At 38.5% G+C, this 13890-nt stretch overlaps 1 protein-coding gene across 13 annotated transcripts in view; it reads right to left on the reverse strand.

Moving 5' to 3' along the window:
* The window catches only part of NFIA (nuclear factor I A), a 373135-nt gene that overhangs the window by 42666 nt on the left and 316579 nt on the right, over positions 1–13890 (reverse strand). For all 13 annotated transcript variants that reach the window (XR_014235007.1, XM_082357481.1, XM_082357488.1 and 10 more), the window contains one exon: positions 12737–12902. Coding sequence is in view for 12 of the 13 variants with exons in the window: in XM_082357481.1 (XP_082213607.1) it covers positions 12737–12902 (166 nt within the window). In the remaining variant the exon portion in view is untranslated. The remainder of the gene's footprint in view (positions 1–12736; positions 12903–13890) is intronic.

Genomic DNA, 13890 nt, shown 5'->3' on the forward strand with positions numbered 1-13890 from the left:
TTTTCCTTCGAAGAAATCTATGAGTATCGACAAGTTTACAGGGCCTGGGTTAGCATTATTAATGTAATTATACAGCCAAGGAAACACATACAGCCTTTGTTGACACATGAATCCCCAGTATTCAGAGGTTTAGAAATTCCCACGTGAATGAATGGATATTGTAGTTTTCATCCAGATGTTTGGAATCTAGAAGATAACCACACTGAATTTCCATTACTTTGATCACATCTGTGCAGTCAGTTACCTCATTCTATTATCTCTGCAGATCTTTTGTCTCTACAAACAAGCTACCAACAACACAAAAAGACACAGCCCTCAGGGCATGAAATTAAAGCCTACTTATCGCTAGTAAATTATTACAGAATAACATACCCACAAGCCTTCTTCCTGAAAAGCTAATGAATTCGAACTTTAATATATTAGCATTACTTAACATGTATGGTAACAATTTGCATGAAATGTTTAATGTGCCAATAGTTCTCAAAAAATCATGAAAAGAATCAATTTAAGCAGATGGCTTTGCTCTGCTGGTCTCTCTACTTGTATTAGGGATCTTCATAGGGGGCAGGGGCTCAAGTGACATCATGATTTGGGGTAAAACGTACAGAAAGGAAGGTATAAGCCAATTCATGTGTGCACACAGAGAGAAGGGGATCAGAGCAACTTGTAAACTGGAGGTGCTTTGACGTTATGTTACCAAAATCTGTGTGATAAAGAGGTACTTTACAATGACTGTTTCCTGTAAACAACCTATTTATACTGCCTATAATATTCTTTTCCGTAATAACTTAAAGGATAGGAATACAGCCTTGTTTCAGTTCATTTAAATTTATTTCTAATGACTAATCCACATTCTATGTCATGTATTTTTACATGTATGCCTGTGTGTTGTTCAACTGATAGAACGTATTTATTGATCAGAAGCAACCACACAGATGGATAGGCACAGGTGAAAGTAATATTAAAGAGCCACAGGGAATAAACCCTGGATTCAGCTGGGGTTTACTAAAAAAAGAAACCTAGAGCAATATATTGGATCCCTCCCACTTGAAAGGCTTCTGCAGCCTCTCCAAAGGCAGTGTAACTTCGGAAACCCACTTCTGAGACTATATACTCAACAAATACTTAAAAGTACATATAAAGATTTATGCTCCAAGATGTTCATTACAGCATTACTTATAAGTGCAACAAACTGGAACCAACTGATGGAATAGTGCAGCCATTAAAAATGTTTTAAAATAATAATGACACCATGACATGTTTATAATACGAAATAAAATGAATAAAATTAGGTTACAAAACTGTATATATGTGTATATATATGTATGCACACACACACATATCATGATCAATTATGTTTAAAATATGCACAGAAAATGACTGGAAAATATGCACAGAAAGTGATTATCTCTAAAGACTGGGATTATGAGTGATTTTAAAACACCTTCCAGTAATTCTTAATCTTAAATAAAATAAAGACAAACAGAACCTGAAAGCCCCAAATAATATTTTTATTTTTACAGCAGTGCAAGGTAGTTAATAGAAAATGAATTTTAGAATCAGAAAATCCTGGATTGAATCCATTCAGTCTCTTACTAGAAATGTGACCTTGGCAAGCAAGTTAACCTCTCTGAGTGTCTCTATATAAAAAGGTCAGCATAGTAAATATTATTTACTCTAATACTCCCAGCTCTTTAAGGCTTCACCCCCTCTGTGAATGTCTAATAGGCGACCCTCTCCACAGGAGCAATCAGAGGGTGATCCCTAAGGAGAGGCTTAGCCAACAAGATGGGAAATCTCCAGAATTCCACTGTACTTTATATTAAAACAGTTGAAGAAAACTGCTAAACTCATCCCATCAGGGACTATTGATTCCAAACTCTGATCAAGGGCATTACACCCTGAGATATCTGCCTTCCACCAATTAAAAAAATAATACTCAAACCTCTCAAGGGTTAATGTTATATCAGACTCAAATATAATTTGTAAGGGTGTAAGATGGCACTTTTCTGAAAAGCAGTTTGGAAACGTGTATCAAGAGGAATATTCATACTGTTTGCACTAGTAATTCCAATTCTAGAAATCTAGCCTAATAAAATTATTCAAGTTGGGGACAAAAATATATGTTCAACAATATGCTGGAGCATATTCCATAGGTTGGAACAAAAGTTAATGGTCTATGGTAGGAGAATAAGTAAAAATATTTAAAATCACATTTCTTAGCTTTTTATTTTTTTTATGAAGTAAGAAAAGGTGTAAAATACTCGTTAAGAAAATAACATACAAAATATTATATTCAGTAGGTCACAATCATATAAATATACACATAGAAATGCACTGAAAAAATGGGGGAAAACCAGACCAAAATGTTAATAGTAGCTGGTTATAGGAGAATATGATTTTTAAAATCCTTTTCTGTATTTTTCAAGTTTCCTACATTGCCATTGTTATCTTTATGAAGAAAATCTTAAAACTCATCTGTCATTTCTGTCATCTGAAAAAGTAAAAAACTGAGGCAAAAATAAGACCTGAATGGGTTATGATAACCTAAATGAATGTAATCATCTATTGTCTGTTCTCTTTTGTCACTCACTCCTTCTTTACAAAGTTCATTTCTTCTCTCTTTTTTCCTGCTCTCATTCCTGTTTTTCATCCGATTCAATGTACCCAAGAGTTTTTATTGGAATAATTTAAAAGTTCTTTGGGACTTCCCTGGTGGTCCACTGGTTGAGACTTCCCACTTCTAGTGCAGGGGGCACAGGTGTGATCCCTGGTTGGGGAACTAAGATCCCACATGCCACGCAGTGAGGCCAAAAATGAAAAAAAAAGTTCTTTATGGCGTGTCTTAGGATTTTCAGAGGAAAGGTGTATGATATTATATCTTGAAACACAGTAAGTGTCCTGGTAGAGTAGAAAGCACGGGGCTTTAGAGTCCAACAGACCCCGATTTGAATTCTGGTTCAGTCTCAGTTTTCTCTTTTTAAAAAGAGGGCTAACGATTCCAATTCTGCAGATTAAAATAACAATCAAGTGCAACTAAGGTAACGCATATGAAAATACCTATCGAAGTGCCTGATTTCCAATAATTATTTTTCTTTTTCCTTTTCAAAGTTAGACATTAAAAACTTGGGTTGTACAAAAAGTAGAAATACTCTTCAAAAAGTATTTATGAAAAATTATGACTTAAGATAGCATGTGTGCATCTGTATCCAATGGGTTCCTAAAGCTGAACTTGTGACCAAATAATAGCTACTGAGATTGAAAATGCTATCCTTGTACTCAATTCCATGTTCTCTGTGAGGGAAAAAGAATACTATTCTTTACCAGAAAGAGCACATATTTTTGCTATCACACCCGAAGTTCAGGTTAATGCAACTAAAAACTAGATGTATAAAATTTGCCAAGGATTTTATGGACCGCATCCCTTCCCTGCCTCCACTGTGTGAGTTTTGGTCACTACAGTTAGTGGTTGGGGTGTAAAGAAGAATTTTAGTTCACTGGACAAATACTTTAAAAATTAAATAAAGCATTATATTTGACATAAAAGGGGATTTAAAGCTCAGTAATACCTTTCATTCTCGTTGGGCAAGGCACTAAAGAACTACTCCCCAATGAACCTGTTTCCATCCTTCAACACACAGTCAAGTGTGTATATACATCCCCCACTCTATGGCAGTAGGTATTCTATACATACTTTTTCTTAGCGCTCTCCTTTGCGGACTTAATATAACTCAAAGATTATTCCATGAATTCATACAGACCTATCCTTACTTTTTTTTCTTAAAGATTTATTTATTATTTATTTACTTATTTTTGGCTGTGTCGGGTCTTAGTTTCGGCACGCAGGATCTTCGTTGAAGCACGTGGGATCCTTCGTTGCTGCGCGTGGGCTTCTCTCTAGCTGTGGCGTGCGGGTTTTCTCTCTCTAGTCGTGGCGCACAGGCTCCAGGGCGTGTGGGGTCTTTAGTTTGCAGCACGTGGGCTCTCTAGTTGAGATGCGCAAGCTCAGTAGTTGTGGCGCAAGGTCTTAGTTGCCCCACAGCATGTGGGATCTTAGTTCCCTGACCAGGGATCGAACCGCGTCTCCTGCATTGGAAGGCGGATTCTTTACCACTGGACCACCAGGGAAGTCCCCCTATCCTTATTTTTAAAGGGTTTCTAATGTATATCATATTGGTGGATATGATTGGTGTTACCAATCTTTTATTATAGTCACTGTTGCAATGAATACTTGATGTATATCTTTGCTCACATGTCCAACACAATGCATGGCTTACATTTAAAATTTATATATATATATATACACACACACACACACATATATATAAATATATATAAAATAAAATTGTCCTCTGAAGAGGTTGAACCAATTTACAGTCCTCTAACAGGATAGGAGAGTGCCTGTTTTCCACACACTTACCAAGACTGTGTCAGGATCCTTTTTGGTTTTTCCTAATCTGATAGGTAAAAATACCATTCGAGTTTTAATTTGTATTGCTTTTATGCTACATGAATGAGACATCTTTCAAATGTTTCCCATTTCTCTATGTTTATATCATTTCGTTGTCTTTCTGTTGGATTGTTGGTCTTTCTCTTACTGACTTTAAAAAACTATTCATATATTACATAATTTAGCCCTCTGCCACAGGTGTTGCAAATATTTTTCCCACTTTATCATTGTCTTTTGACTTTGTCTGTGGTGTTTTTTTCCAATGTATACATTTTTAATACTTTTAGAGTAGAATTTATCAGTTTTCTTTTCATGGATTCTGTTCTTTTTGTATTATTTGAAAGGCCTTTCTCACTCCAATATTCCACAAAAAGTTTCTCCTATTTTTTTCTTGGTATTTTTAAGGCTTAATATTTCTATGTTATATTTTTTGCACCACCTGGAATTTATTTTGGTGTAAGGAATTTTATTTTTTCTGGACAGCTACTCAGTCATCCCAATATACTTTATTGAATAATCCCTTTCCCTCTTCCAATATGAAATGTCACTATTATCATATACTAAAGTACTGTAGTTATGTAGGTCTCTTTCTAATTCAGAAGAATATAAAAACTTAAAATATAATGGGGATAGTAGCAGTGCTGATAGAAGAATAAATATCAAGGTGGAAATAGAGAGATCAAAGTAAAATAAGTTCCCTGGCACTAAGTGACATCAGACAATAACTTAAGAGTAGATAAGAAAGAGGAGGGAGCTCTTTAGAATTGTTCTATATCCTGTCTGGTGTTGGCTGGAAGAATCTACGATGTTATAAAACTCATAGAACTGTACACTAAAGAGTGAATTTCATTGAAAGTACATTTTTAAAAAAAATTTAAAGACTAAAGGAATAGTGCAGGCATCAGTAATGAAAAACTGTTTTGTGAAAGGAAGCCGCTAACTTTTTTTTTTATTCTCTTTTGTCCTTATCCACTGGCTCTTCTCTGAAAGAGGAAATACAGTCCTTAGTCATTTAAAAATTGTGTAAATATGACATATCATTCACTGACTTGTTCTAAATTCAATTACTGATTAAAATTATGTGTTTTACACATAAAAAAGTGTTGGTGAAAAAGAGAGCTGTCATTATTTGGGTGAAAACTCAGAAAGTAATTCTTCTAAGCATTCAGCAACAGTTCAAGCTCTGGAGAGCACTGGGGAATAAAGAAAATCTGCCTTTAGCAATAATAGCTCCTGTTTGTCCACCTTTTTTGCTATTCTTGTCTTATCTCCCTCCAGATCTTCTGCTCTCTTCCTTTCCCTGCTAACAAAAGTTACTCTCAGCCACAGAAACCAATCCACACTAAAGTATAAATGACCACTAATATCTTCCTCTGTACTGTTCCCACAGGGTCTTCACTGCAAACATGGAAACTTTGGGCTCTGGATGCTCTGGCCAAGTAAGTGCATGAACTACAGGTTCAAAGTGGCTGGGTGTGAGTCATGATGCTGCTACCCTTGGCTGAGTGACCCTGAGAAAGTTACCTATATCCTCGTGCCTTCTCTTTCTCAATTAGGGTATTTACTTTTTAAAGTACGTACTTCATAGCATTAATGTGAGGATTACAACAAGATAATACATAGAAAACATTTTTTAAAGTGATTGACACATTAATAAAAGCTCAATAGTTTGTTGTGTTATTAATTTCAGACGAGAGCAGACAGTTGTGGCTACTTGGTAACCAAAAATCAAGTCCCATTGCTTTGTAATTTGGCTACAGTAGGAGCTAGTACCAAGCTACCGTGGGATTATGTAATTTTGGGAAAGTAACCTCCACTCTCGAATCTCAGTGTCCTTGTCTATAAAATCCTGACCTCACAGGAGTCTTAGGAAGACGGAACGAGATAACATACATGTGTAAAGAGCTTTGCTAACCAAAAAGCATTGAACATATGTCAATTATTACACTAGGAAATTTCAATCCCCGTCAGATTATTATCTTCCTGGTTAACAGGTTCAAACTCATTCATATAATGAATATATACAAGATTCATCAGAGACATAAAAATAAAAAAGGGAACTTGTTATTACATGCTTCTAATATAATAGAATTCTAGTTTTAAAAAATCAAAAGTTCACGGCTAAGAAGGCATGGAGAAATTGTTTATAAGTCTTTTATGCATTTTTAAATTGAGTTTTTGTGTCCCTAATTAATTTAAAAGAGGAAAATATGCATGTTTTATCTTCCATCATAATTCAAAAGTGTTTCTTTCTTTTCATTATAATTCTAGGCTATGATGCCAATCTTCAGTTTCTTTTCTGGAAAAGTCCATTTCTATAGTATGTTCTTGGTGCCAACCTATTATAAAAAAATTGAATCTTACAATGCAATTAAGAAAATGAATAGTGGATTTTGAATTATCATACCACAAACAGACCCAAATGTAATGAGAGATTTCTCCTATTCTGGAGCTGTTGTCCTCAGGACTCTTAGGAATATCCATTTGTTTTATTACATGTTTGAAAAGGAGTCCCTCCGCAATTAATGAGATGGTGCATGTGGAAAAACTGAGTACACTGCGAAGAACTGCAGTAGGTAGGATGTTATTATAATTGGTCTCACCAGTAAGATACTTAATAGTCATCTCCAAATATAACTTGGTCAAACCAAACTTCTGATCCCCACCCCTTGCCCAGAACTGCTCTTCCTGCAATTTTTCCCGTATCAGTTTATGGCAACTCCATCCTTCCAACAGCTCAGGTCAAAAACCTAGGAGTTATTGCTGATTTCTCTAGTGTTTTTTTTTTTTTCTTCTCAACCCACATCTAATGTGTCAGTAAATCCTATCAGCTTTACCTTTCAAATATTTCTCACCACCCCTACTGCCCGGATGCTGGTACAGGTCATTAGCAACTCTTGCCTGCGTTATTGCAATGGTGTGCCACCTCCCCTCCCCGTGTTAGTTTTCTCCATTGTACTTACTGGTCCCTGAATTACTAGTTTACTTATTCTTTAATTATTGTTTGTCCCCTCCCTCTAGAATGTAAGCTCCACAAGGGAAGGGGATTGTCTGCTTTGCTCACTTTTGGATCCCTTGCACCTAGAATAGTGGCTGGCATGTAGAAGACACTCATCATATGTATTGATTTTTTAAAAAAGCCTCTTAACTGGTCTTCCTGCTTTAATTCTTGCCCCCTGAAACCTATTTTCAACAAAGCCTTCAAAGAGTTTCTGTTAAAACCTAGGTAGTATCTCTCCTCTGCTCCCCATCTCACTCAGAGAAAATGCCAAAGTCCTAACAATGGCCTATAAGAACCTCCAACATTTGTCACCTTCCTCCAACCCCTCTCGCGCCCCCATCTCCCAGTCACATCCACATTCATCCACATTACCCCTCAGACCTGGCCTCCCCCTACTTTCACTCATTCACTCACTCTGCTCTCACCACCCTGGCCTCCGGGTTGTTCCTTAAACATGTGGGTTGGACTGGCTGATCTTCCTGCTTGGAAAGCTCTTCCCTCTACAGTCTCATGGCTCACCCTCGCACCTCTGTCAGACCTTTGTTCAAATCTCCCCTTCTAAACAGGCCTTCTCCGACCACCCTATTTAAGTTGTATCCCACCCCCACTAATCCCAACCCCTCTGTGCTTCATTTTCCTACGTAGCACTTATGTATCACAATCTTACATCACTCCTACCTATTTATACTTATTATTTATCGCCTTTCTTCCTTCTGTAAAATGAAAGCTCCGCAAGATCAGGGATTTTTATCTCTTTCATTTCCTGCAGAATCCTAGCATCTAGAACACTGCTGGCACATAGTGGATGGTCAATAACTATTTATTGAATGAATGAAGGAAGTGATATTCTCTCACTGGGTATCTAAACCCAGTTAATCAGCGGGAATGGAACCCATCCATTGTGAATTACTCTTAACCGGTTATTCTTTCTATTTGTCATGGTATCCTAAAGAGATCAGGCATAGTATATCAATCTTTCTCCAAACGAATCAACAGTATGAATGTCCTCCTTGAGAGACAGCAGAACTTTTATTTCCACCCTCACTACTGTGTTTTTTAAGGCACTAGTAAAGATTTTTCCCATTAAAATATATTTATTTTATAGGCAAACATTTCCCTCCCCAAATCTGCCTTACCCTGTTTGCCTGGCCACAGCTGCAAAGTTGCATATTGGTGCCAGAGGCAACTGATTAGTTTAAAAATATATACTCTGCTTTAGGCTGGCATCCATTTGTATTTCATTATAAGAGCATATTAAAAATGATGTCTTGGACTTTTAACTGTCTATAGCACAGCACATCTGTCACCCCAGTTCATTCTGACAATCTACCTATGAGAGTGTGTAGAGCAAAGTATTATTCCAACAGACACGGGAGTCCAGGCCTAGAAAAGCTGGTAATATAGGTGATCCTGGGCATGATTTCCTACTTTTATTTTTTAAATCTTTTTTTATTGCAAGTCATCTTAAACCCCTCAATAGGAAAGGCTGTCCTAGGTTATACAGTTAGCGTTTTGGAAAAAGCCTCAGTTTCAGACATACTGTTGGGATACTGAACATCTGTACTTAATACTCTGTTGTGATGTTTCTCCTCGCTAAAGCTGAGCTCTAATAAACTGACAAAGATAAACAGGATCCAACCATCCTGTGGTTTTAATTTCTAAGAAAGCACAGAATTTATGAAATGATACTTTTGCTCTAAATTTTTATCCAGTGGTAATCCAATTTTAGACACCCCCTCCTTCCACCCACAAGCTGGTTTCTGAAGGGAAGTTCTACCTTCTCTCTCAGACTTAAAACACCAGAATGATATTCCTACTAAACAGCTTAGAAGTCACTCACTCCAAAAAAATCTTACCTGAGGCTCCGCATCTGGACCCAAATCCCTCCCAAGTCTCTTGTGGCACCTATGTGCACCTCTGTCCCAGTGTTGTCAGTGTGAGCTACCCGTTTCCCAGCTGTCTCCTGCAATAAATCCCACATTTCTTTAGAGCAGGGATGAATCATCTTTGTATCCCCAGGGGCTAACACAGTCCTTGGCACATGACAGATACTCAATATATGAAGGATGAATAAATGAATGAAAGAAGGTAGTTATCAAAGATGAATGTTAAGGGAGAGGGGCTACATCACTCGTGGTACCTTTTCCCACCCATACACTCTTGGGCCTCTCCACTCCCTCACTTATTGTAGCGATTGGAAGTAGAAACTGGACGTGACTCGTCCCACCCCTTCCTCTCCTCTTTCCCTTAGGGAGACAGGTGCTGGCAGGAAGCACACGGCCACCTGGACCTCCATCAGCTCTACACAGGAGGGCTGCCCCCTCCCATGGGAAGGCCTGCGGTGGTCCTGCACTGCCAGAGACTGGGTGGGTTTGTTTGTGTTTCAGCATTAGGAAGCACATTCGCCTGTAGCTAAAAAATAAATTTTCTAATAGTAGAGGTTATAGTCTAGTCTTCCATCTGATTTTTTTTCTTGGATTTTATTTATCAATTAGTTCAGAAATTGGGGCATGGAAGAGGATTTGTTTTGCAGGGGTTCTTAAATCTCTTCCCAATGTGGACTGGTGGGCTTTGAGATTTTTAACTTGAGAGGCTTCTCTTATGCTATAAATTACAGATTTCCCAGAATATCACTGTCTTAATAATAAAGTAGAAGATGGTCAGGTGATAATTGCTGTGAAACAACATATGACTGTGAATTCAGCAAACCCCAGAAAAGACCAAAAAGGCTAAGATTTATGATGATAGAAACCCTTCTATGCCATCAGTAGAACACTTTGTTTTGTCTATATTCCTAGAATCCTAGGATTCAAAAAGTAAGTTTCAAATTATTATGTAAATATCAAACTTTGGGTCCCCTTTCCTGATATTCTCTTTCCAAAAATCTCTAAACACTGTGCTAATGAACATGCAACCACATGAACCGGATCTGTACAGACCCCCTCCACACTTCTTCCCATCATGTTGAAAGAATGCTTGAGGCTGGGCACAAGAGGACCATGGGTATCTTTTTATACAAGGCATTAGATCCAATCCATGGAGTGGAGTCCAGGGAATGGACCCAAAGGTATCAACCTGACTGAGGGATTGAGTAGCTTCTACATGTCCTACAGGCATAGTTTTTCATTAGCCAAGCCTGGAGGCTTCCACTAGGTAAGAGTTTTGGCAGATAATAAAATGCTCCAATTTATTTGGTGGTAGTGCTTATCGTGGCTGATTTCACATAACCAGCTAGGTATTATCACCCACATTCTACAGATGAGGAAACTGGGATTGGAAGAGAAACAGAGCTAGCAATGTGAAAAGTGATGGTTTGAGCCCCTATCCTTTAGACTTCAATAGCTAGCTGCCCAGGGTATTTCCACTCGTCCACAGTGCCTCAGAAAAGCCCCATCCCCATTACTGGAAAATGCACTACAGATGCATGAGACATTGATGGTGGAGGTGAGGATATGTCTACACAGAATAAAAAGAACATTAAACAAAGCTTTTTGAGGGCTCTGCCAATGTCCTGAACATACAGAGAGAAGATAAACAGAAAAGTGGTACCCAGAGGCATGTACAGAGCACAGTTTAAGCACATGGCTGCCAATGTGTAAGTCAACATCCCCAGTGACTAGGTCTAAATAGAGTTTGGAGATGATTATTTCTCTGACTCCTTTGAAGATGTTACATGAATACACAATTAGCAGGACAGGCCTATGAGCTTCTGCTTCTCAGAAGCTTCTTTTCTAAGCTGAGCTTCCAAGATGCTTAGAGCAAGTCTAGTTTGCTTCCTATGTCACTGGACACTCAAGAGTTTTCTCCTTTGTTGAAAAGTGTTGAACCACCTCTTACCAAGAGAGGTAAGCCTCCCCAGAATTGTCCCTGGACTCTCAATCTTTTTGCTATGAAACCAGAATCCACGCACAGGGCCACTCACTGCTACATGTATTATCAAAGGGAATATGTACTAGATAGCCTAAAGCTCATCCACGCCCATAAGGGACTCTAGACATTTTGGATTCAGTGTCACCAAAATTAAATCCAATGAACACAGTGTCAACAGAGGCTCATTTTTTCTCTTTGGCTCCTTCCCTCCTGTACTCAATACCATCATGTCCCCAGTACTGAGACGTCTGAATCATCCTTCACTATATTCATCCAAGTGGTTGTCCAATCCCAAAGCTTATGTCTATAAGACGTTTCTTCCTGTGCTCTCCTCCATTCAACTTCTATAACTGCTGCTCAAGTTCTTGATCTTAACACTTCTTTCGTGGTCTACGCTCATCTTTTCCTCAGTAGATTCCTTGCATTCAGCCTCACCTCCTTGAAGACCTCCTCTCCTTAGGGGCACTGTCACAGCTCCCATTCTTTCCTGTGCTTTGATCTCTCTGTAAAGCTTTAGAGAAGGTGGTCATCACACCCCCGTCAAGGTCAGGTAGTCCATCCATCACCTGGGAACTCTGCCTCCAGCTGTCACTCTTTTGGTCATTGTTTCAGGGACTAAGAGAAGCCAAATTTATGTGTTTAAGCTACTTCTATTCCCTGTCATCTTTAAAATATCAGGAGAGCTGTTCTCCCTAATTCATCAAGTAATGATTCCCATTATTCCAAAAGGTTTTGAAATCCTATATTGTCTGATCACATGTTCCCATACTGTTCAGAGACAAGCCAAGATTTCTTTTCTCTTTCCTTCCAGTTTCACCTTCCATCTCCTCCCTCTGCCAAGCCTAGCCATGCAACTGCCATGGCTACTGGCTCTGACCTTCTGCCAGGCTCTTATTCTCCGCGAATGTTCAACGTACACACCTTTGAATTGGTTACTTTGATCTAAACATTTTTTCTATTTGATGGATGAGTTGCATTAACCTTGGTACCTCATCAAATGCATTTCTCTTGCATTGTAAGTTACTGGAAGGCAGGTCTCTACAGAAGCATGAGGAACTTTTTGCTAATAAGAATCCATAAAAGCAGATGCTGTTTGATGATCATGAGGCTAGCATTCAAAGCCACTCAAATAATAGGCAAAATTTAATACTTAATATCTTGACTTCAGTCCTTGGCACATAGTTACACCATTTCATCCACCCAAACACCCAGTCATTTCCACACCTGATGTGGTTGGTACCACCCTAGAGTGCTATTTGCTCTGATCTGGTCTTGGTTCTGCAAACTCATGCTACAGCCATCGCTGGGGATCGTGCCTTTCACTGAAGCCTATGCAGTGAGGGGCCAGGCGTAGGTGTGCATTCACGTGCACAGAGCCTGACGGGCGACCGGCGCCGCATCTCAGCCATACTTACTTGGTGAGGTGGGGGACGCTGCACCTCCTTCCGCGGACGTGGTCGGAGGCTTTGTGTCTGGCACCGGCAGAGGCACAGGCCTGGCCATCGGTGGTGGCGGCGGCGGTGGCAACATGGGGGTGGGGAGGAATGGGTTGTGCACTTTGCCTTGGCTACTCCCGTTGGGCTGCCAGGGTGGGAACCAAACAAAACACGCACAGGAGAAAGAAGACACAGATAGAACCATTAGCCGCTTCGGAAAACAAAAGATTCCTTAGGCACCTTTCATGTAAATTACTAAGTATTCTAGCTACTTGAATTCTTCCATAAGAGCATATGGATGAAGAGCTGTGGGTTGTTCTTAAGGCATTCCACAAAAGTACAGTCTTAGGCACACATGCTCCATGCATCCTAAACTTAGCTCTTGAACTGCTTTGACCTTCTTTGGATCTGATTCTAGAAAATGACCTGCCAACTTTTGCTTGGGATGTTTTGATTCTGTATTAACTGTGACTTTCATCATCATTCTCATGATATTAAATATTGATTTAATATATAAGTGTTTTATAGGTTGTGGAATTATTCCATCACGTCTATTTATACAGATCTAACAAAGTTTCCTAAATATGCATTTAAGATTAAAAAAATATTTTATTTTCACTCTTCAAAGTTGATATTATATAACATTTAATAAATATGTTAAGTGAACATAAAAAATTTCTTTCACATATTGTATAACATCAGGCACAGAAACTTTAGAATTCAGCTGTCAAAATTCTGCTAAGGAAAAATATCACTTCTAATTTTGATTTAAATTATATAAGCATATGCCATAAGAGTCATATTTATCTGGCTGCCTGATGTTAGAACAACCAAGTAACAGCTCTTTAACAAAAGAAAAGTTTCCTTCTGAAGAAAGCAATAAAATCCATTTATTTCTGAGTTTTTCGAAACAGTCCCATGAAGGACCTGCCTTAAACCCTATAAAATTTTGATCAAAATACAAAATTGGTCATTTGACAGTTATATGGGATGATGTCAGGACTATTAAAAAAAAGTTAGACATTTTAAAAGTCAGATGCTTGATGCTGGTGATCACTTCAGTTTTCCATGGTTTCCCAAGTGGCCTTTCTACCTCTGGTCTTCAGTGACACTATTCAACCAACAATAATAGC

The sequence above is a fragment of the Balaenoptera borealis genome (genome assembly GCF_965194805.1).
Source record: "Balaenoptera borealis genome assembly, chromosome: 1".
Taxonomy (NCBI): domain Eukaryota; kingdom Metazoa; phylum Chordata; class Mammalia; order Artiodactyla; family Balaenopteridae; genus Balaenoptera; species Balaenoptera borealis.